This window comes from Photinus pyralis, unplaced genomic scaffold (genome assembly GCF_008802855.1).
Source record: "Photinus pyralis isolate 1611_PpyrPB1 unplaced genomic scaffold, Ppyr1.3 Ppyr1.4_LG3a, whole genome shotgun sequence".
NCBI classification, from domain to species: Eukaryota; Metazoa; Arthropoda; class Insecta; order Coleoptera; family Lampyridae; genus Photinus; species Photinus pyralis.
Window position 1 is genome coordinate 7876079 of NW_022170509.1, and position 23509 is coordinate 7899587.

At 35.4% G+C, this 23509-nt stretch overlaps 2 protein-coding genes across 3 annotated transcripts; both read right to left on the minus strand.

Annotated features, from left to right (window-relative positions):
• Positions 1–3627: 3627 nt before the first annotated feature.
• On the minus strand, positions 3628–10278 carry LOC116165545 (ubiquilin-1). Of its 2 annotated transcripts, none has more exons than XM_031480083.1 (7): positions 9926–10278; positions 9704–9871; positions 9119–9302; positions 8650–9071; positions 4570–5007; positions 4219–4455; positions 3628–4168 (listed from the first exon to the last, which is right to left on the minus strand). In XM_031480083.1, exons 2-7 carry the CDS (start codon positions 9842–9844, stop codon positions 3965–3967), a joined length of 1626 nt encoding a protein of 541 aa, XP_031335943.1. In that variant the 5' UTR covers positions 9845–9871; positions 9926–10278; the 3' UTR covers positions 3628–3964. The 2 variants fall into 2 exon arrangements, with proteins under 2 accessions (XP_031335943.1, XP_031335942.1); XM_031480082.1 differs by having other exon boundaries at positions 9929–10275.
• A 5540-nt stretch (positions 10279–15818) lies between these two features.
• On the minus strand, positions 15819–17186 carry LOC116165918 (ER membrane protein complex subunit 3). Its single transcript, XM_031480671.1, has 4 exons — positions 16746–17186; positions 16442–16695; positions 16231–16392; positions 15819–16183 (listed from the first exon to the last, which is right to left on the minus strand). The coding sequence occupies exons 1-4, from the start codon at positions 16892–16894 to the stop codon at positions 16011–16013; spliced, it is 738 nt and encodes a 245-aa protein (XP_031336531.1). The 5' UTR covers positions 16895–17186; the 3' UTR covers positions 15819–16010.
• Positions 17187–23509: the final 6323 nt, after the last annotated feature.

Below are 23509 nucleotides of genomic sequence, written 5' to 3' on the forward strand. Positions count from 1 at the left end.
GAACGTATACAAATATAAACAAGTTAAAAGTCATATGCAAACATAAAAGACAAAAGCATATTTTCCTCTTAATAATATTAACGCTAGGACCAGGAAAAAATACTCGTAGGCGATACTTGCCTCAGTCTCTTTCAAATAAGCCGTCTATACTGGAGCGTATGCAAATATAAAAAAGTCCCAACATATACATATTTCATTTTAAATGCAAATGTGCTACTCAATTCGAGTAAATCTGGTTCAAAGGATGCAGTATCATTCAAATGCTTCAGTGTGTAAAGAAAGAGTTCTCGACAATTACTCATTAAACGTAACAGAGCTGGGCAGTATTCGATTTTGTAAATACTTTTTAGTATTGAAATCCTTTAAAGGATTCAAATACTTTGTAATTAAACTTTTATGGAAGCAGTATTTGGATTTGTAACTCAAATACTTTCACAAATATTTAGTATTCGAATACTTCGCAAGGTATTTGAAAACTTTGAGAAGTATTCGAATACTTCGCATAGTATTTGAATACTTAACCTTTCTTTTTTTACCAAAATCGACTACTCCAAAATTTCTTGGGAAAACACTTTTGATTTAGTAGCCCAATCTTGGAACTGTTTGAAATTATGGATTCTACAGGCCACATTCTATAAGAAAAATTTTTTTCCGGGTCGATCTGAGACAATTTCTTCTTCGGGCTTCAAAAAAATCGACTGCACCAAAATTTCTCGGGAAAACATTTTTTCTTATTAATTTTGGTGCGTAGAATCCAAAACAATCGTACTTTTTCGATCAGAGTTCTCAAATCAAAAGTTTATAGGACTAGACACCAATTTCGAAAAAAAATTCAAAGGCGGTAACTTTTGAACTAGTAGCCCAATCTTGGAACTGTTTGAAATTATGGATTCTACAGGCCACGTTCTATAAGAACATTTTTTTCCGGGTCGATCTGAGACAATTTTTTTTTCGGGCCTCAAAAAAAGGCAGTGTATAACCTTCCTTTTTTACCAAAATTTCTCGGGAAAACACTTTTTCTTATTAATTTTAGTGCGTAGAATCCAAAAAAATTCGTACTTTTTCGATCAGACTTCTCAATCAAAAGTTATATAGACTAGAAACCAATTTTGAAAGAAAATTCAAAGGGCTGTAACTTTTGAACTAGTAGCCCAATCTTGTAACTGTTTGAAATTATGGATTCTACAGGCCGCATTCTATAAGAAAATTTTTTTTCCGGGTCGATCTGAGAAATTTTTTTTTTCGGGCCTCAAAAAAAGGCACCTTCCTCTTTTACCAAAAATCGACTAAACCAAAATGTCTCGGGAAAACACTTTTTCTTATTAATTTGGGTGCGTAGAATCCAAAACAATTCGTACTCTTTCGATTAGACTTCTCAATCAAAAGTTATGGACTAGAAACCATTTCGAAAGAAAATTCAAAGGGCTGTAACTTTTGATCTAGTTGCCCAATCTTGGAACTGTTTCAAATTATGGATTCTACAGGCCACATTCTATAAGAAAAATTGTTTTCCGGGTCGATCTGAGACAATTTTTTTTTCGGGCCTCAATAAAGGCAGTGTATAACCTTCCTTTTTTACCAAAAATCGACTGCACCAAAATTTCTCGAAAACCACTTTTTATTATTAATTTTGGTGTGTAGAATCCAAAACAATTCGTACTTTTTCGATCAGACATCTCAATCAAAAGTTATAGACTAGAAACCAATTTCGAAAAAAATTCAAAGGGCTGTAACTTTTGAACTAGCAGCCCAATCTTGGAACTGTTTGATATTATGGATTCTACGGGCCACATTCTATAAGAACATTTTTTTCCGGGTCGATCTGAGACAATTTTTTTTTGGGGCCTCAAAAAAAGGCAGTGTACATATAACCTTCCTTTTTGGCCAAAAATCGACTGCACCAAAATTTCTCGGGAAAACACTTTTTCTTATTAATTTTGGGGCGTAGAATCCAAAACAATACGTACTTTTTCGATCAGACTTCTCAATCAAAAGTTATAGACTAGAAATCAATTTCGAAAGAAAATTCAAAGGGCTGTAACTTTTGAACTAGTAGCCCAATCTTGGAACTGTTTGAAATTATGGATTCTACGGGCCAAATTCTATAAGAAAATGTTTTTTTCCCCGGTCGATCTCAGATAATTTTTTTTTCTGGCCTCAGAAAAAGGAAGTACCTTTAAGTTATTCAAATATTTAAGAACAATTTAGAAATGTTTAGGGAAAGTTTCCATTGTCACAAAATCAAATATAAAAATCCGATACAACTTAATACCGAACGATCCTGGAGTGAAACTTTTTGACTCGATAGTCTACGTAACTTAAAAACGATAGGGACCTTTCTTATATCTTTAAAACCATGTGTACCAATTTGCAAAACGATCGCAGATTTTTAAACCAACTATCATGTATACGGACAAACGGATGGTCAAAAATGGATCTGTTCCAAAATCGCTAGGATTAATTTCAGAAAGGCGTACCTACGTATCATGTGCACGACGCTTTAAAAACTACGCGTATTTCAGTATTTCTTAAGGATATAACTGGTATAAGAAAGGTCCTTTTACTCCCCTTAAATTTGTATATAACAATAGAAATATAAAAAAAGCTAACCCCATACAAAATATAACTTGATTTTTTAAGTAGTATTAAGCCTTTTAAAATAGTAATGTAATGTATTTCACCGTACACCTAACGGTAGAACGGTGTCCCGATTATATATAGATTAAGCCTTTTATCTAGTATACTATTTTAAATTTTTAATGTATTGTATTTGAATACTTTTTACTGTATTCGCATACTTTTCAAAGTATTCGAATACATTCTATAGTATTTGAATACTTATTTTTTAAAGTATTTGAATACTTTTCAATGTATCTGTATCTAGTATTCGCTTGTGCTGGACGTAAAAGTATTTAGTATTCAAATACCTTTGATTTGTGTAAAGTATCTACTATTTAGTATTCAAATACTTTTTGAAAGTATTCTGCCCAGCTCTGAACGTAATATAGGAAACTCTATTGACATGAGTGACACAAATTTCAACTACGTTCACTACTGAAGCGTATGGCAAACGACATTTTGCCAACTCTGATTTCAAGCTTTTTTGGTAAAAGGTTGATAGCCATTTGCCAATACAGGAGTAGAGTCTCAAGAAATGGAACTCGACCATGACTTGTTAAAGGTGATAAAGGAAACTCTATCGACACAAGTACTCAGGGTAGTGGACACTACATATATAAGTGTTAGTTGCATATCGTAGCTATGAATTATACATATACTAATTGTTTATAATAAATTGAAGTTTTGTTAATGAAAGGTATCTAAATTTAAAGTGCAATATATTAACCAACCCAATTTGATACTGTCTAGTTTTTACGCTTTTATGCAACAAATCCACGTGTCTATTCAGAATCAGAATAAAATTAGTGTCAATCTTACTTTACAATCACCCATTCGGCTAATTAGAGTTGTTTCTCCTCCTTTGTAAATAGGCTCAATGATTTGCAAATGGTAAAAGTGCCAGTTAAAGATTAAAAAGAGAATAAATAAGAAAATTTTATTATTTGTAATGTTACAAACCCCTTCCTGACCAGGACAATCAGGTGAATTACACTTTCAATTCCTATAAACTTACAAAAATCATAGTTGTAGCATTTAAGCAAATTATGACTACTTTTGTGAAGTTAAAAACTAAATAACCGCACTTAAGTAATACAAGTATACAGTCTGCACTAGAGCTCTCACTTTATACATTATCTATATAGGTTATGTACTATACTACGCGTGGGATATAATAAAAGTAATGAGAAAAAATAAACCTGGTCTTATCGGGGTCAAACGTAGATAAAACCAATGAACAAAGAACAATACGTATTGGAATATGGACATAACATAAACTTTACCACAATGTAGATAATACAACAGCAAAGGTGGGCATGTATGTAAGGTCTCATCTTGAAGTAGGTTAACTTGTCGACATCTCCTGTCCTAGTAGCCTTTCAATAGCTGCATTGATATCCCCAAAGGTGGCTATAAGCGCTTGCAGGTTGGCGTCACGATTTACAAAGCCCATCGCCGCTAGCTGTTCCAGCTGGGTTTGGTATCTTTGCTCTGGCGGTAAACTATTATCTTGCTGTACGGCTAATCCGGCGACCATTCGAGCCATAAACTAAAAGGAATCTGCGTTAATACAAAGCTGTCGGTGCTTTGGTCACTCACCTCCGAGAAGCTATCTGCATTTTGAATTGGCGGTACGGTAGGGGTCGTACTTGTTGCGACTCCTCCCGGGGGAGTTGTTGTAGTAGGTGCACTTTCTTGTGTAGGAGTAGTAGTGTTTGTAGTTGTGGTTGGGGTAAACGAAGGTAGATTAGTACTTCCTAAAGAATTCATAACAGTAGGCACAGTCTGTCTTAAAGTTTCCATTCCTTGTTGAATTTGTAAAAGAGCATTAAGTGCCTACAGTAAAAAAAATGTAAACTCAAAGCGTTATCATAAAAAATAAAGGTCAATTACACAGAAAGATGTCAACACAATAGAACGGAACAAGGTCAAGTACACAAAGGGGCTCACCTGGGGATTCGTCATAAGATTCTGAACTTCGGGATTTTGCAGTTGCTGAAGGAACTGTGGTAACATCGTGCGCACCTGCTGTTGCAGTCCAGGATTGCCAGATAATAGAGGATTCTGTTGCATAATCGAGTTCGCTATTGAGGGATCCGCAGACATCGCTTGCAGCATATTCTGCGTGTAAGGCGCCGACAACATGTTTTGAACAAGTTGCGGATTTTCTGATAACTGTTGCAGCAAGCTCGCCATGTTAGGATTCGACAGCGTCGATCGTGGCCTGGTCGTGGTGTTTGGGTCAGCTCCCCGCTGGTCGGACCACGGATTAGGCAGTGGATCCCTATTCTCCGTACCTTGCTGTGGATTTCCAGTTGTATTTGACTCAACAAGGCCGGCAAATGGGTTACGCGAAAATTGTTCGGAAGCCGCGTTCAACATGGGTTCCTGAAATGCTATCTTTTGAAAACACTGCTAAATTCGAGGGGCAAATATTAATGAAGTGTTCGGTACACTGCTCACTTCCAAATTTGTGTGTTCCAATTTTCTTACTTTTTTTAAAATTTCGATTAAGCCAACACTTCTAAGACATGAAGAAAAAAATGTTCATTATGGAATAAGAAACGGAACAACATTATAAATGTGATGAATATACAGGGTGAGTCAACGATTGCGCGGAGTGCTATTACTGCCATAAGGAGTTGTCGAGATTGCGCTTTTGTATGATATGGTAGAATATTCTGCATATCACATTTCCGCAGATGTGGAAATCATCGATTATTGTACCTATTCCGAAAGTTCCAAATCCGTCTCAATTTTCGCAATTACGTCCTCTTAGCATTCTTCCTGTATTATCCAAGGTTCTTGAAAAACATGTAGCTAATCAATTAAAAGAATATTTAGAAGATAAGGAGCTTTTACCAAAGTACCAGTCAGGTTATAGGAAATACCATAGTACCCAAATAGCACTATTGTCAGTAGCAAATTATATTCATGTAGCAATGGATTGTTCATTAATTACTATTTTAGTATTACTCGATCAAAGCAAAGCCTTTGACCTAGTGAATTTTACATTACTTTTGCAAAGTTGAGGTTTCTAGGAGTCACTGAAAAGACCTTAGAATGGTTCGATAGTTACATAAGATATAGGTCACAATTGGTATCAGTCAATAACAATGTATCTAGATCTTGCTTTACAATTAATGGTGTCCCACAGGGAAGTGTATTGGGTCCAATTTTATTTTCCATATATGTAAGTGATCTGATAGATGAAATAAAGTACTGTCAATACCATATGTATGCTGATGACTTACAGCTATATGTCATTTGATATTAGTTATATAGAAGCAGCAGTCAGTCATATCAATACAGACCTGTGTAACATTAATCAATGGTGTCGCAGAAATGGCTTACGCATTAACCCAGATAAGTCAGTAGCAATGTGTATCTGTAATGTAGCATATAGAAGCAGGTTGGACACTACAAAGTATTCTTTAAATATCCGTAATTGTATTATTAAATGGGAAAATAATGTACAAAATTTAGGCATAACGTTTGATAATGCACCAACTTTTGAAAAACATGTAAATAAGTCATACAGCTTAGCTATAATGAAACTGAAATCCATGTATTATTTAAGATCTGTACTATCTGCAAGAACTAAGCTAAACTTAATTCAATCACTAGTGTATCCACACATTGAATACTGTAGCTGTGTATATACTACATTGACGCAGAAATGTAAAAACGAACTACAAAAATTGCAAAATTCTTGTGTTCGTTTCGTAGCAGTAGTACCGTTCAAAAAACATATTACACCATACTTACATTAGTATAAATTATTTAATGTTGAACAAAAAATGAAGTAAGCTTATGCTATATTTTTGTACAAACTAATCAACTCCCAGAAGCCATGTTATCTATTCGAAGAACTTAAAAAAAGGACAGAAGCTCATACCTTGCAGCTGCGTTATAACACGTTCACAATTCCGCGGCACAAAACCAGCGAGTTTCAGGGAAGTTTTGCTTATAGCGCTGTGTCATTATTGAATCAAATAATTGATATACTGAACTGTAACCCAAACCAATTCAAAACATGCCTTTTGGAAATTGTAAAACTCCCTCAATCTTAGGGTTACTTTATTTATTTATTTATTTTTTTTTTTAATAAGTAATTTATTTTCATACTTAGTTTATAGAAATATTATTTAACTCATATATTTTTGTCAATACTGTAGGTATAAACTCAATGATTAATGTTAATTTTATTAGCTTGGTAAGAGATTTATGTTACACCTTTTAATTATGCTTATATTTGGAAGGGTGGTAGATCGCCTAACCAGGCGAACCCTTGTCCATTTGTAAGATCTTGCTTACAATAAACTTTATTATTATTATATTTAAAAAATATTTTGAATTATACGGGGTGCGATGACTGTATTTGGTTCCAAATTCTAATTCTCATTCATCACAATCATTCTGTAATAGAATGGTGCAAGGCTTCAATAAGTTTTGTTTTGAACATTAAAACATAACCATATGCCTAAATTTTTCCGACAATGTATACAGAACAAAGCAAACTTCTTAAAATGAATCGATTTACACAAAACTTCAAAATCTATATTATGCCGATGGGCGCTCTTCATTTTTTGGGAGTAAAAAGTACCCCTTTTTGTCAAAACCTATACGTATACGGTGAGTAGTTTGGTTCAGATCCCTTAAGTAAATGATGCTTTGTAGCATTATTTCAGAATATTTCAATCCTTAAAAATTGCCCCTATTGGGGTTCAATTAAAAAAGTCTTACCTTCAAAACATTAATAAGATCCCTAGTATCATAATTCCTTTATCTCTATTTATATTAAATATTATCTGCCATATAGCATTTTATAGGTTCAAATATTTTTATCGCAGGCACTAGGTTTCCATGACAATTTTTTGGATTGGTATATAGGGTGGTCCGTATGAAAAAATGTAGTTTATGGTTGTATAAAAAACTAAACAGTGTATCGAAATGGATTTTACATAAAAAAGTGCTCTAAGAAAGATTTTGCCAAAATCAATTATTCTTAATAACAAAGTTATGGAGGATTCAATAAATCGACTAAATTCGAGAAACACCCAGGTCAATTTTTTCTATCTCTTAAAATAAAATGTGTTCCCATAGGAAAGTGTCCAATTCGAACCACCCTGTACATACTTGAAGAATACTCAATTTTTTGTATGTTTGTACATATACCTTGACCTTCCGAAAATTTTTTTTCAGAAAAACTAAATTGCGACGGCGGTTAAGTTTTGAGGCACCACAGGCTAAGACCTCTCTCACTTTCACATAATTTTTTAGGCACTCTTAGATATAATTTGTTTAGAGAGTGCCATGAGGTAAGATTTAAACAAAAAATATGACAAAGGTCAATCAAAAAAATTATTTGGGCCCAAGGAAATTAAGTGAAAGTGAAAGAGACCTGTGCCTCAATTTAAACTTAACCTCGGACGCAATTTAATTTCTAAATTCGAAAAACTGTCAAATTTTAAAGGAAAATGGTTAACATGTTACCGATTTTACTTGTTACATGTGGCACATAGAACTGTGCAAAGTTTGAACCGAAGTGGCCCAAGCGTTTGGCAGTTATCATGTTCACGGACACCATCAACTCCCCTATAAAGCTTGCATCTTGAAGTACTTTCCAATTCTTTAATAAAATATGGGGTGCTCCATTTAAAAAAAACCTAAGTTTGATACGTCACTTTTTTTTTCTTTTTTAATACACGAACTAAATATACAATCCCCGAGAGTAACAGATGAGATGATTTTACTCCTGTGCAAAAACATACAGAGGGATAGGCACCACATCATCATAGAAAAGCACATTGTCAACAAATGCTTCCTTAGAACCATACTAGCACTCCACACAATCAATGACTCACCCTGTACATCGTCACAGCGAAACTTCATAAAAACTGCAAAATATCATTTTCCTGAAACAGAAGACTAAATGTATTGTGGAACTCCAAAATACGTCTGCCACACAGTAGTGGAAGTGCGCAATTATTTTCAAGGATATTCGCCCCTCGGTTAATTCCCCATTACCTGTATATCTCGATACATTCGTTGCAATGCATTGTATCCACCGGGTATACTCTCTAAGTTACTAATTGCACGATCGTGACTACGCATAAGCTCCTGCAACATAGACGGGTTGCGCGCCAACTCCATAGTTTGGCGCAGCAGCTCCGGATTGCTGAGCATGTGATTTATTTCGGGATTGCGATCGATCAGTTCTTGCATTTGCGGATTGCTCGTTATAAGCGTACGCATGTGATCGGGATCGTTCATTAAACGTTGCACTAGCGGATTGTCTAAGACTTGCCTCAATAGTTCCGGATTACCCAACAGTTCCGATTGCATTCTATTTTGTAGCTCCATAAAATTTACTGATCCCATACCTAACGATTCTAATCCGGCCAGGCCTCCCAAGCTTCCAAGATTGAAAGGTGTGGCGCTTATGTCGGCTGAAATTCCAAATTCAATCTCGGCCAGAGATAAATAAGTAACTTACCGGGAGGCCGCGAAGGTCCCGAGTCCGAAGGACGTGGTGCAGTCTTAATTACAAGATGTACAGTTAACCCATCTTTAATGTTGTGTGTTTGCAAAGTATCTTGGTCTTTCATAATCTTGCCAGCAAAGATTAGGCACAACTGATCAACATCAGCTTTGAATTTCGCAGCGACCAGTTCTTTAAACTAAGAAGACATCATTTACATTTCAAATTCATGCAGGATTTCGCAACCAAAATTAAAATAACAAATTTAGTGACGGCAAAGAATTGATTGAAATAAATGTAATCTAATGATACTGCATATAAACAAGGAAATTTTCCTTATACCGAGCCTTATACATAATGCAATGCTTCAATTATAAGTCTTCATAAAACACCCACAACAAACTGATAAGGAATGAGTCGGTAGCCGTCAGGTGAGAGTGGCCCCATTACAATTTCGAGCATGATAACAAAAAACGATCTGAATTCACAGTACAAACGTTAAGCAATGGAATCTAACCGGGAATTATTAATTACTGGAGAGAAAAAAGGCAAATGACAGTACCGAAGAATTATAGGTTAGTAACTGATAAAACTACACACCTCTTTAATGGTAGCATCTTCAGCAACCCTAATCGCTTCCTTGTCTTTGGGTGTTTTAACAGTCACGGTTATTTTCTTCTCCTCGTCTACTTCTTCCTTCTTATTTTCGTCAACTGGGGATCCTTGCGGTTTATCGGCCATATTTTCCGGTGGAATGACTGGTTGTTTCTGTAACATTTGAAATTACACCGAACAATATTTAATAATTAATGAAATTCACACCACCTTGCTACAATTGTAAACACCTAACGATAATAAACTATAATTACAAAAGGAAAGTATTGTATTTTTACACTTTCATCGTAATAAATTAACTACGCGTGTTTCTCGTAGTAGTAAACGCGTCAACTCACGTCAACCGATGCCGATGCGACTATTCACGACACACGTCACGCGTCTGATCCCAAACTGTGACTGAATGACCGCTTCGCGAAAATAGCTGATCGTCGCACCGAACCTTTGGACGCCCCCACTCCACAGCCACAACGGCGCCAAACACTCGCCCGAAATGACAAATTAGTAGAAATGAAAAGAAATAAATTCAATACAAAAAATAAAGTACTTCGTTCATAAAATTAGGTCTCGTAAGCGGCAGCTACTAAAAAATAACCGAAACAAGCACAACTGTTATAATAACCGAAACGTAAACAATTCAGGCTGTCAAAATTAGTGCAGCCAACACTAATTTCGCATAAATCCCTATAAAAATTCGAAAAATGTCCATTATCAGGTACTCTTCGGCACGAAATGTTTTTTCAATAGCATTTCCATCATTTTCAAATCATTTACCAAAAACTAGAACGTTCTAGCCACCCTTTATGCCGTAAAATTAATAGTCAAACAAAGTAGTTTTGGCAATTTTCACTCATTTTTACATACAGTGGCGTACACACAGATGCTTGATCTGGTGACCTGGGTCCGAAATACGCAGAACAAACGTATGATTTCAACCTACTCTGCTAACGCTCTGCTACAACAATGCGCATTCCTAAAAATAAAACTTGATAAAAAATTCGAGAAACAAATCCAAATTAGGAGCTACCGTTACATAATTAAGCATATGGGTACTACATTCGGAGAAATTTTGTGCTACTGCGGTTGCGAAGATGTTAAACAAACGCGCAAATTAAGGTTTTGGAGACCTTCAATTTCAAGGAGTAACTTGCGAATTAAAAACTATTACTGGAAATACGACCAATAGTGGAAGTTTAAACGCGCGAATTAAAGTTTTGGCGGTCCTCATTTATAAGGGATAATTTGCTACTTAAAAACTATTATGGTAAATACGTACAATAACGCGCGAAATTTAATTCTTTAGGATGAATCAAGTTAGGGAATAGGGACAAGTTATACGGAATACACGCTGTACGGATAGTGACAGGTAGAGTAAAGCCGACTTAAATAAAATTGCTGTTAAAAAAATAAAAATCGGAAATAAATGAAAGCAAATAAAAAATCTTTGAGACCAAGACGGGAGGATTGAGATACGCATCAGATGTCCAATTAAACCAGCTTGGCCTATAATGGGTTCAAGGGGCGACTACGCGACCACTAGGATCTGGTTCGAGCATAGAAGAAGTACATATTGATATTGCAGAGGTGCGGGTTGATATAGCAACTTAAACAATAAAATATATATAATATAAATTAATAGGAGAGCTGTATAAGAAATCCTTTGGACGGATTGAGCGTTTCATCAGCATTTAAAATACATCAAAGCACAACTGAATATAATAAGAATTTGCTTGATGGTTCAGAAGTCACTTTTAGTAATCTTACACGCAATTACGTTTCGGCCGATATAAAATTTCATATTCCACAAATGTATTTTTTTCTGATTTAGCTTCTTTCTTTAGAGCACTACATGGGGTAAATTGCCATATTTCCCTTCATATTTTTGACAATTTCAATCACAATACTGAAAAATGTTAGACCTCCCAGAGTATGGATACTTAATTCGCTGATGTTGAATAGGTAATTACGAAATTGTCTACTTGCGACGCCCGTCTGGCGGCTTGCTCGATTTCGTTCTTTTATTAACGGATGAATAAGTACCCTTAAATTAATTGTTCAAATGATATAATGATATTTTCTAAGAAAGCAATGCAATTTATGTGTTTTAACGACTTCATTTCAAGCGATTGTCGATTGTTTGGTAAATTTTGTTTTTTGAAATGTTATAACAAAAAGGTTGTTTTACCAATAAATAATCATTATTGCTAACGTATGAATATGGGGTTGATGAAACTGCGGATGCATTTTATATATGTCGTCGACTTAATAATTTCAAAAATCGTCTCAAATTGTTGGGGGATTGTTACCTACTAATAAAACTGACCTCAGGATCCATAATAAAAAACGAGACACTTGAAGAGATGGGAAGAATAGTTCAATAACTGACGTCACATGGATAAGTGATATATGTATATCTAGTTGTAGTTGTACATTTGTACAAAACGGGCGTTAGATACACGAGTACAGTATTTCTGAAAAACACTTTTAAACACAGGAGAAAAGGCTCATAAATTTAAGATTTCAATTTTTATTTTCCAAAGATATTATACGTCACGTGTTGCTATAGTATATAGTAGGTAAACTCAGGTGTTTTGCATATTACAATGAATAATATCTGCAAAATCCGTAGGTAAAAAATGATACTCGATTAATGCGTCGGTGATACGTACCTATTTTGTTGAAATTGGCGCGATAAGTAATATAAGTATAGCATAGCCATTCAGGCACAATTTTATCAAAATGTAGACCATTAGTCATTCTCGTTGAAGTTTGAATGTTGACGCTCGTTTGTGTACCTAACATTTTACCACGTACAGTGATTGCTAATTGTTATTATTTTAAAAAAGTACCAAATGGAGCACTTTCAAGTACGAGCGATGTCGAATAAGTGGTGTCAAAGGTAAGTCGTTCCATTATTTTTATGACGATAACTTGTGAATTCATCAAAACGGTGTCAACTATTTTATAGTATGAGTGTTGTGTGCCAACTTGGCAATTGTATTTTGACTTTGGAAGTCTAATTATGGTTCCAATTTTTGAACCGTTTACAAAATCACATATCTACGCGTAATGTTCTAATATAGTATCCGAAAAACCTCATGATTTAGTTGAATAAATTTTAGAAATTGGATCACTGTAACCGTTCAAACCATTATATAATTGTGATAAAAGCGGCAGCTGGGGGTTGAAAAGTGGCATCCCTCGCTTAGCAATTTAGTAGAAAATGCACTGCAGACAGACAGACAGGCAGACAGACAGATAGGTGACCGAAAATCGAGCACATAAGCGTTACCTCAACTTCGCTGTGTTACGCTACAAAATGCGCCATTGTGGCCACCTTGTTCGTTCGTCTGTCCTTCCCTATACAACCACAGATTTACGTATATATGCTACAACTGTGTCACTATCAGATCTTTATCTTAAGAGCTATTGTCCTTTTTTAGTTATTTTTTTATGTTTGCCATTATTTTTGAGTGGGCGGAGTTTCTGCCAAGGCTACTCTACCAACTTAACCCACTATCCATTTATACAAATATCCATGCCCAAACCCAGATTCGAACCAGGGACTAGGGTCCGCAGTCCAGCTTCAACTGAACGGTGCCACACGGGCCGCCTTTTTTCGCTTTTTGGTTAGTGATGTTCGTGTTCGTTATGAGGATTGATATGAGGAATATTTTCTATGCCACTTATTAAAAAAGTTATAGTAAAAAATCTGCTTTCACTTATCACAATTTTACACTTCTATTGTTTATTGTGTTTACAAATCTTATGCGATTGTTGGTTTGTTTTTTGATCAGTCAAAACTCAACATAAAGCTTGCGCAGTTTTAGCGATCATTGGAATAGAGAAATCCAATTATTATTTTTTAATATGTACAGATGGACAAAAAAATAAATTGCGCATGCGCAGACTGAACTTCCGCGGATTTTCTTTAGAAGAGAAAGAATAAAAAAATGGGTTGTAAATAGGTTGGCGAATTATTGCGCATGCGCAGACCTACATTGCTTTGTGAAGTAATTCGCCTGAAAATTCAGTGTTAAGGCGGGGTACATACTGAGGCGATATACGATAAGCGATATATTCTTGAAGGTTCGCAGCCGCGCGATATCGCCCGCTGTATGTGTCCAACCTCTCGCCTACAACATATCACAATTCTTTAAATACTTAAATAATATATGATATCGCCTTAGTATGAACGTCGCCTTAGATGCTTCTTATAAAATCAAATTAAAAAACTTTCGTATTTGTAGCCGAATTTTTATTTTTAAATTGTTTTTCTTAGGAGCAGGGGTTGGAACCCATATGAAATATACATTCCGGTTCCGCACTATTTTAGGTAGAATTATTTGTAAGTGTTCCGGTATCGGTTCTGTGACTTCTGTTACTTTCGGTCCGGTTCCGGTTTTAAGGGTTCCAACATAAATTAAAAAAATTATTATTAAAAAATATAATTTATTATTAATTGTAGGAAATAAATAATACACAACATTAAAATACATTATTCTTTTGCATAAACATATTTTTTAGGTTTAATTTAAAGTTATTTATTGTAGCTTCCGCGTTCGTTCGCCTCTGTTAACTGTCTGTCCTTTTCTTCAGTAGTAGTTCCAACTATTTCTAGCCTCATATCTACACTCTTCAACCTTCTTAGGTGCTGTTTTTTATTCATTATCAGTATTAGTCACTCTAAAATATTTTATATTTGTTTAATATTAGGCTTGATTTGGTAGAAATTAGTGAACAAGTCTGAATAAAATATTTTATTTTTGCCATGCCAAGGGAGATAGAGATATGTGGAAAATTGCAAAGAGAAAGCGAGATAGAATAATAAGGCACGTAATCAGACATGGACGATTAGTAGAACTAGCTAATAGAAGCTAGGTCAGCCGGCATGAGAGAGGTAGAACGCCAGAGGCTTAAATACATCGACCAAAAATAGTTAGGGATGTAGGCAAGCGCATTTATGTAGAAATGAAAAATTAGCGCAGGATTAGGAACGGGGGTGGAGGACTGCGTCCAATTTGGCAGAAGTGACGGTTGCTGCACAAGGGGGTCGTCGTGGAAGTGCTGCCACCAAGTTCGCGATGTAAACAGTAAAATAAGAGTTGTGGATTGTGTTTCCGCTACAACCGTTGCCCATGTACGAGACGCAACAGTTTTGAGAGGGGGGCAGTGTAGCGAATATTCCAGAAAAAAAATGTAATGTAATCTTTCCGGGAAATATGACGTATTTTGTAACATTCGGGAGAACACCAATTTGCTATGTAAGCAAATCGAATTACGTTTCAGGTCCGTTCCACATTTTGACGCCGAAGTAATAAATAGTTCGCGCTGTTATAAATTGTACATATGTGAGCGACAAAATCAATTCATTTCAAAACTGTTATAAATATATTGTTAATTAGTTTCTTTTGAAAACAATCACCGATTGTGATGTTTGTTATGATTGTCTGGAATCATTATTTGCTCTTCATTCAATCATAAATAATAGCGTTTATCTTCAAAACTCGAAAGCGATTGGATTTGGGTATTTGATGTTTTGCTTAAAATTAGAAGAATTGAAATATCAAATAATGTACAGGGTGTTTCATTAAAAAAAAGCAATTGACTAACCCTGTATAATTAAAATTATTACTGCCTAGGTGACATTGAAGACCCTTAAGCTATTGCATAGACTTCTATCATAGAGTAAATATTTGCTCTATGCTTCTATATATTACCCGATAATTGACCATTTTCAAACTTATCAGTGTTTATTTTAAAAACTCGATAACCTGTAAACGATTCAATACTACATTATGCTTATTACACAGTTTGCTTAAAATTGAGAGAAGAGAAATATAGAATAATATAGGTAACAGGCTGTTCTACTAAAAAAATTTAATTTTGGTGAGCCATGCTTTTATGACCCACACTGTATAATTAAAATTATTACGCTTGGTCTGGTAGGTATTGAAGAACCCTAACACTTTTTTCGATATCTTGTATATTTTCCCTGATAATCGTCCATTTTGACTTCTCAGCGACCCTGTATAACATTAGGTAAATGTTTTATCATTGTATTTAATAAATACAATGGTTTTATGCATGAAACTCATACTAAATGTTTCTACATTTTAATGAAAAAATGAAAATACTTTAAATTTCAACATACAAATACATTTAACTAACATAACTTAATCCATAAAAACATAGATAACTAGATATATATGGTACAAAATGGTGTGGTCTCAAATCACTTAAAACAAGATACGTAGACCGTCTCTACAGACAGAGTACCACTATGGACAAGTCAACAAGAATTTAATGGGTAAACAATCTGATTTTCGACCTCTTGTAAACCCCATTGATGATCGATGATTTCTAACGCTTCCCATTCAGCTTTAAATGCAACCTTTGGATCTGGAGGCATCGCCATCGCTGCTCCTGACATTTGATCCTGCATCTGACGTGCTTGGTCGGCTCCTGCAGAATACAATGTCACTTCAAGGAACACGCAATACAAAAGTTACCATTATTTTCTCCTAAGACCAAAGCGTATATGCTTCTCAATCCGAAAACATTTAGAAAATACCACGAAGCCGACGATACCCATGAGGCATCCAAATGCATCAGTTCAATACCTCTCTGTAACATCGGCTTGAACCGAAGTGTTAAAGGAAAAGGAACTCTCGCTATAAACACAATTTTTATATCGATAAGTTTGAAAAGATAGAAACCCACTCGTAATAAAGCCAGAAAACATCCAATTAATCCATCCACCGATTATTATCATTGGCAAGACGTTTGTAACGTTTCCTTTCAGCATGTCAGTCATCATCGTCGGATCGGTCATCATGTTCTGAGTAACCGGCGGTCTTTTCTGTGTTAGGTAACCATTCTCCTCATTGTTAAAGAAGTGCCGTCTCATCAAAAATGACGATCTTGGTATAAATCTCGAATTTTCGCGTAGCAGCCTTGATCGCAGGATCACTTGACTAAAAGCGTACGAAAGTGATACAATTTTTAAGGTTAGGTGTGTTCCTACCTGTCTTGCAGCTGCTGAAGCTCGATCTTTTTCTGGGACGCAAGTAAAATTGAGATGTAATGCCTTACAATTCCGACTAGGAATGTTATCACAACTATTGGCAAAAATACCCAGCCACGAATTTGCGAGTCCACAAGCAAATCACTCATGGTGTAGCTGGTCTATTAAGGGGAATTTCAATGAGTTGGTGTATAAATTATGCAGAATAACACTTTATAAATGGTGTTTTAGTTTGTATTGCACTAGTCTAATTAATCACACGTAGCCCAGGTGCTTAAACTTTCGGGTCTTTAAAAGCACACAAAAAAAAGTTGACAGAAAAGTGAAAAACCCTTCCTGCCAGTGGCGTCCCGATACCATACTTGTTTCAGTTATCCTTTTCGGTGAGTTTCTGCAAGTCTGGAAAACAAACCGGCTATTTATCACAAACCATTAAACCAGTAAATGGTTTGTGATGAGTTTCAAAGAAAAATGATTTGCCTGGTGACCTACATCCTACATCATATCAGGCAGATTGTCAACTAACTTCAATACGTCTACGATTGAATGGTAGCCTAACGACAGGCGCGAAGTAATCCGTAAGCCAGCAAATGAAGCCATAAGAACAATTTACGTCATATTTTACGGCCTTATTGTTACATGCAGAGCTGGGCAGTGGGCAGTATTCGATTTTGTAAATACTTTTTAGTATTCAAATCCTTTAAAGTATTCAAATACTTTGTAATTAAATACTTTTATGGAAGCAGTATTTGAATTTGTAACTCAAATACTTTCACAAATATTTAGTATTCGAATACTTCGCAAAGTATTTGGTATTCGAATACTTCGCAAGATATTTGAATACTTTGAGAAGTATTCGAATACTTGGCATCGTATTTGAATACTTAACCTTCCTTTTTACCAAAATCGACTACTCCGAAATTTCTCGGGAAAACACTTTTGAACTATTAGTAGCCCAATCTTGGAACTGTTTGAAATTATGGATTCTACAGGCCACATTCTATAAGAAAATTTTGTTTCCGGGTCGATCTGAGACAATTTTTTTTCGGCCCTCAAAAAAAAGCAGTGTATAATCTTCCTTTTTTACCAAAAATCGACTACACCAAAATTTCTCGGGAAAACATTTTTTCTTATTAATTTTGGTGCGTATAATCCAAAACAATTCGTACTTTTTCGATTAGACTTCTCAATCAAAAGTTGTGGACTAGAAACCAATTTCGAAAGCAAATTCAAAGGGCTGTAACTTTTGAACTAGTAGTCCAATCTTGGAACTGCTTGAAATTATGGATTCTACAGGCCACATTCTATAAGAAAATTTTTTTCCGGGTCGATCTGAGACAATTTTTTTTCGGCCCTCAAAAAAAAGCAGTGTATAATCTTCCTTTTTTACCAAAAATCGACTGCACCAAAATTTCTCGGGAAAACACTTTTTCTTATTAATTTTGGTGCGTAGAATCCTAAACAATTCGTACTTTTTCGATCAGACTTCTCAATCAAAAGTTATAGACTAGAAACCAATTTCGAAAGCAAATTCAAAGGGCTGTAACTTTTGAACTATTAGCCCAATCTTGGAACTGTTTGAAATTATGGATTCTACAGGCCACATTCTGAGAAATTTTATTTTTAAATTTTTAATATATTTGAGTGAGAAGTATCTGAATACTTTGTACTGTATTCGAATACCGAATACTTTTGAAAGTATTCGAATACATTCTAAAGTATTTGAATACCAATTTTTTTAAGTATTTGATACTTTTCAATGTATCTGTATCTAGTATTCGCTTGTGCTGGACGTAAAACTATTTAGTATTCAAATACCTTTGATTTGTGTAAAGTATTTACTATTTAGTATTCAAATACTTTTTGAAAGTATTCTGCCCAGCTCTGGTTACATGTGATAAACCTTTTAATATTTACATTTTGTTTACAGGGTAAGGTAGATTATTTGTAGGAAAGGATATTTTTTATATCGATTCTGGTTTAGCATTTTCTTAGCCAAAGAGGCAAAACCGTTGTCAAAGATACGGGGTTACGGAGCATTCTTGACGCGTTTACATCCTTTAGCGCAACAGCAAGTCTGCAGTTTTATACCCGTATTTTGTTCATAATTCCATAAACAAGTATTTGCGCGATTTTTAATGTAAGCAGGCGTGTATAGGCAACCAAACTAGCACATAGTGCGTTCAGTAATATAATTAGAAATTATGAAAAAGTAATTAAAAATTAGCTTTCGCCAATAGTTTTTATAAATTGACACCTCATTACTTCTAATTAACAATTATTTTCAAAACCAAGTCTGCCCAACTTTTAGAATATAACCACAAGTGCGGTTTTCATTATTTATCATTTCGACATCGATGTTAAAACTAAGACTAAACGCATTTTCCATAGACCGCTTCTTTGTTATCGACCGCTGAATAACTTCGAACGATACTGATTGTATAGAAGCACATTAGCAATAACGAAACAACTTCTTACAGACCAATAAGTTTGCTTCCACTGCTTTCAAAAATAATTGTGAGAGAATTCATAAGGAGGAACGTCAATGGTCGTTTAATTTACATGTAAATTATCACTGCACTACTTCAAATCTGATTTGCTTATTGTTATCATTATAACAGATTGCAAATATGTAAATGTAAAAAGAAACGACTTCTGAGTATTTTACTGATATACCTAAGGAATTATGCTGTATATCGAGTTTTTGCCATAACTTTCATATTTTTGGAAATCGGTTTAATTGTTTCTTAATAACTTCTAATTAAACCGGAGCTTTCTAACCGGTATTTTAATTAGCTGCTAAACTGTTAAACATTGTTTATCTTCGATATTGCAATCCATCCGGCACATTCTGTATAGAGTGTAATCATGTAGGTTTATAATATCGTACCGTTTTTAGCGCACTTTTGCAAACTTATTTGTAAAAAGGTAGCTTTTAATTTTACTTTGGCCGGCTGGCTGGCTGGCAGCAAATGAGAGTCCGTGGAAGAACGCTTGTAGAAAGAAGAGAAGTGTATACCTACCGGGGCTGTGTATAATTAACACCTTAGAGACGGGGTTAGGCAACATCTGGGCGCCATCCCGTGTGTTTACTAACGTAGTGATTTTTCCTATCTTCTTCTACCGTTTTGATCCGATTGTTTTCAAATTGGTGTCGTCGGAAACATCTTCAACTCCTGCGTTCATGACGGAATTTTGTTTTTGTCCCTAGGAACGAAGACAGCCACCTTTTGCAAGGGCGCCCAAACGTTTCTTAAAGTTCGAATCGCAGTCCCTCTTTCTCCTGTCTCGAGCTATGAGAAGTGCGCCAGAAATTGAGTATCATTTTTGTGGGGAGTTTCGAGTGAAATCCACCAAAATGCGAATTGCGGGTGAACGGGACGTCGGAAGTGGGTACTGGCAAAGGGATTGTGGTCATCCCCATCATACTTGCATATCCTGCTGTACAAATATCCTGCATCCCGTACCGCTACCTCTCCTTTGCCCGTATTCCCGCGTCGGTTTGAGTGGACCTTAATGCTGATCTGCCACAAAATGCGCTGAAGTCCCTTCAATCTCACACAAGGACTTTGACACTTTTTTAAAAGCACTTTGTACAACAAAAAAAGTTTAAATTATGTAGCTTATGCACCCTCAAAAACGGCAAACTTTTGGCACACATAATGGCCCCGACAATTAACAAACAAAATGGGAAAGCGCATTATATTTCTATTAATCATTAAATTTGTCGGGAGTACTCTATTTTTGAAAAATTTGTATCTATTTTGAAGAACAACATGTTTTCTATTTTGCATAATTTTATACAATGCCGTAATGACAGTATACTTTTACTCAAAAATAAATGCTCCAGTGAAATTCAATAATTAAAAGGAAACAGATCCAGCTTAGCAATTAACTCCTGACATTGTGTCAAAAGTTTTTTTTCAATTTCTCACATTCGGACGAACGGACAGAAACTCCACAATCATAAAGTCGCTTTTTGTCGCCCGTTAATAAGTGAGAATGTTCGCGGACTATCCAACTCGGGTAGCTTAGACCTTGGGTAATAAAAGTAAAGGATTATATTCGTCGTTAACTTGCAATTAGAGATGTGGGTGGTTAAGTAAAACACTGTAATTTTAATTAGAACCGAACATTGCCAAAAACTTAAACTTTTTTTGTTTATATTTTGACCCAAAGTAAAGAAGTGGCCTGCTTATAGTCGCCTCAATGAAGGTTTTTCTCTGGAAGTCCTCGGGAACAGCTTTCTATTTGGATGATTATTTTTTTAAAATGTTTGTTGTAACACTGCCAGTGACTCCTTTTCGAAGTGAATACGCGTTTCGTACAGTTTTTAGAACTTCCGATTTTGATAAAGGAGAAGAGAGAAGGGAGGTTGTAGTTAGAAAACAGTTAATTTCGTTGAGACCTTTATAATTAGAATACCATGGAAGATAGAAACAAAATTTTTGATATTAAACCATACGATTGTAGACCGTCATCAAGTCCCCGCACCGAATCAGTGATAACTCGGGAAGGAAGTGACTAATCGAAAAAATCCTTTGTCGTTCTGGTCTCGGGACTGTGCTATACCGTATAAGAAAGAAACCAAAACGAAAAAGCTTTAACTGGAGGACTGGTAGTGATACAGACGAACAGACTGACAGACGGACAAAGTGCGGACTATTTTCCTTTTGGAAAATGCGCTAAAAATAGTAATCTACCGTCTTCGAGGTAAAAAGTAATAATACACATTCACGAATAAATTCAATTCAATTCAATTTCAAGCAGCACTACCAATAATTTTCAACAATTAATTCAAAATACTTTTTTTTCGCATATCCTCGGTACTGTCAGTAAATAACCGTCTGAGCAGCACAAATTATGTATTTGTAAAATATTAGTTTTGTCTTGAGAAGGCAAATTCAAACTTACTTTGAGTAATACAGTCTTTGCTCCCCCAGTATAAAATATAGAGGGGCAGCCCCGTCGCTTCCTACGCTCCTGACGATGCTCGTGATTACAAAAAATGCTGGGATTTTCAAAAAGGAGCACAAGCTGAAACAAACATTTGAGCTGTTTGATTCCTTTCTCTATCTTCGTGCGAAACTTGTAAATTGTGTAATAGTTTCCTTCGTTTTAACTCTTTTTTGGGGTGGAATATTTCGACGAGGGCATTCGACGCTAAAATCATTCCTTTGTTCATGGCCATATGCTATAAAGTCAAGCCCTGCGGAAAGCTGAAAACCCGAATCGATAATAGATAGTCATAACTATTTATTGTTTAGACAGCGTGTGGATAATCTAAGCAAAGTGGCGATAAAAAAGTAAAAAAGACGTTAAAATTTACCCAAAATTGGAATTTTCCTTCTATTTTTGCTTATAACTTGGAAATAATGTAAAACTGATTCATACAAAGTCGATTTTTATATATACAGTGTGTAAAGCGATGGGGTATATACATACATCACTCTTTTTAATAAAACGAATAAAAAATACCACTTTTCAAAAATCCGACAAAACTGAATACCGAACAATCCTCGAGATCATTTTTACAACACACCTTAAAGGATTGATTCTGTCCCACCAGATCAGATTGTAAAACAAATTTTTGAATCGGCATTAGTTTTACTTTTATTCGAGGTCCGTATACAGGGTGGCAATTTGAAAACTTACCACCCCCCATATCTTAGTAAATAAACGAGATATTTTAAAAAATCAAAATCCGTTTCGGTAATTCGGAGGGGGAATCACAATGACATAGTTGGCGACGCACCCCCTCCAACCCCCTGTGCCCCAGCCAACCCAACCTTTAAATCTTAAATAGTAACCCCACATCTGTAATACGTCGTTGGAAAGCTCTGAAAAAATGCTTTCGAACCATACCAAATAGCATTATATTTAGGTTAGTAATTATCGTGCAAATCAAAAAATAAACTAATATGGGGGGGCCGGGGCGCAGGGGGTTGGAGGGGGTGCGTCCCCAACTATGTCATTGTGATTCCCCCTCCGATTTACCGAAACGGATTTTGACTTTTTAAAATACCTCGTTTATTTACTAGGATATGGGGGGTGGTAGGTTTTCAAATTGCCACCCTGTATACAAAATTTCATTGCAGTATCTGAACAAATAAAAAATTTGAAATTGTGCATGCGCAAAACAAATTTTTGATCGGCATCAATTTTACTTTTATTTGAGGTGCCTAAATACAAAATTTCATGCAATTCGGTTCATAACTAACGGAGATGTCAAAAATTCAGACTGCGCATGCACAAAACAATTTTTTTACCGACATCAGTTTTACTTTTATTTGAGGTGCCTACGTACAACATTTTATTTAAATATCCTAACAGATAAAAAGATTGGGATTGCGCAAATACAAAAGTTGGGTTGCGCATGCGCAATTTTGTTTTGTTCATCTGCATAGTTACCTGAAGTTTAAGGAATATTTACTAAAAACCGGACATTCGTGTGTTCTTTGTAACAAGAATTATAAAAGAAACCCTTTTTTGGAGGTTTGGGCAGTTTTTGGCCCATTAGTCTACATAGCCGAAAAACAATAGCGACCTTTCTTATATCCTGAAGAACGTGTGTATCAATTTTCAAAGCGATCGGACGTTTCTACACAAAGTTATTGTGCACATACGGACATGCAGACGGACGGACAGACAGACAGCAATACAAAATTATAAATGATCTCGAGGATCGTTAATAAAAATAGCACTCCATAGGAGCCTTAAAGTTTGTTCCGCTCTCAAAAGTGTACACCCTTATTAAGCAATCA

Bases quoted from the DNA above. Each gene is read 5' to 3' on its own strand.
- LOC116165545 (XM_031480083.1), bottom strand. From the start codon at position 9,844: ATGGCCGATAAACCGCAAGGATCCCCAGTTGACGAAAATAAGAAGGAA. The intron at 9,303-9,703 runs GTGTGTAGTTTT...ATGTCTTCTTAG, and splicing joins AAGATGCTACCATTAAAGAG to TTTAAAGAACTGGTCGCTGC. The intron at 9,072-9,118 runs GTAAGTTACTTA...TTGGAATTTCAG, and splicing joins GGGACCTTCGCGGCCTCCCG to CCGACATAAGCGCCACACCT.
- LOC116165918 (XM_031480671.1), bottom strand. From the start codon at position 16,894: ATGAGTGATTTGCTTGTGGACTCGCAAATTCGTGGCTGGGTATTTTTG. The intron at 16,393-16,441 runs GTGGGTTTCTAT...TTGTGTTTATAG, and splicing joins GTTTTCTGGCTTTATTACGA to CGAGAGTTCCTTTTCCTTTA. The intron at 16,184-16,230 runs GTAACTTTTGTA...TGTATTCTGCAG, and splicing joins GGTCTTAGGAGAAAATAATG to GAGCCGACCAAGCACGTCAG.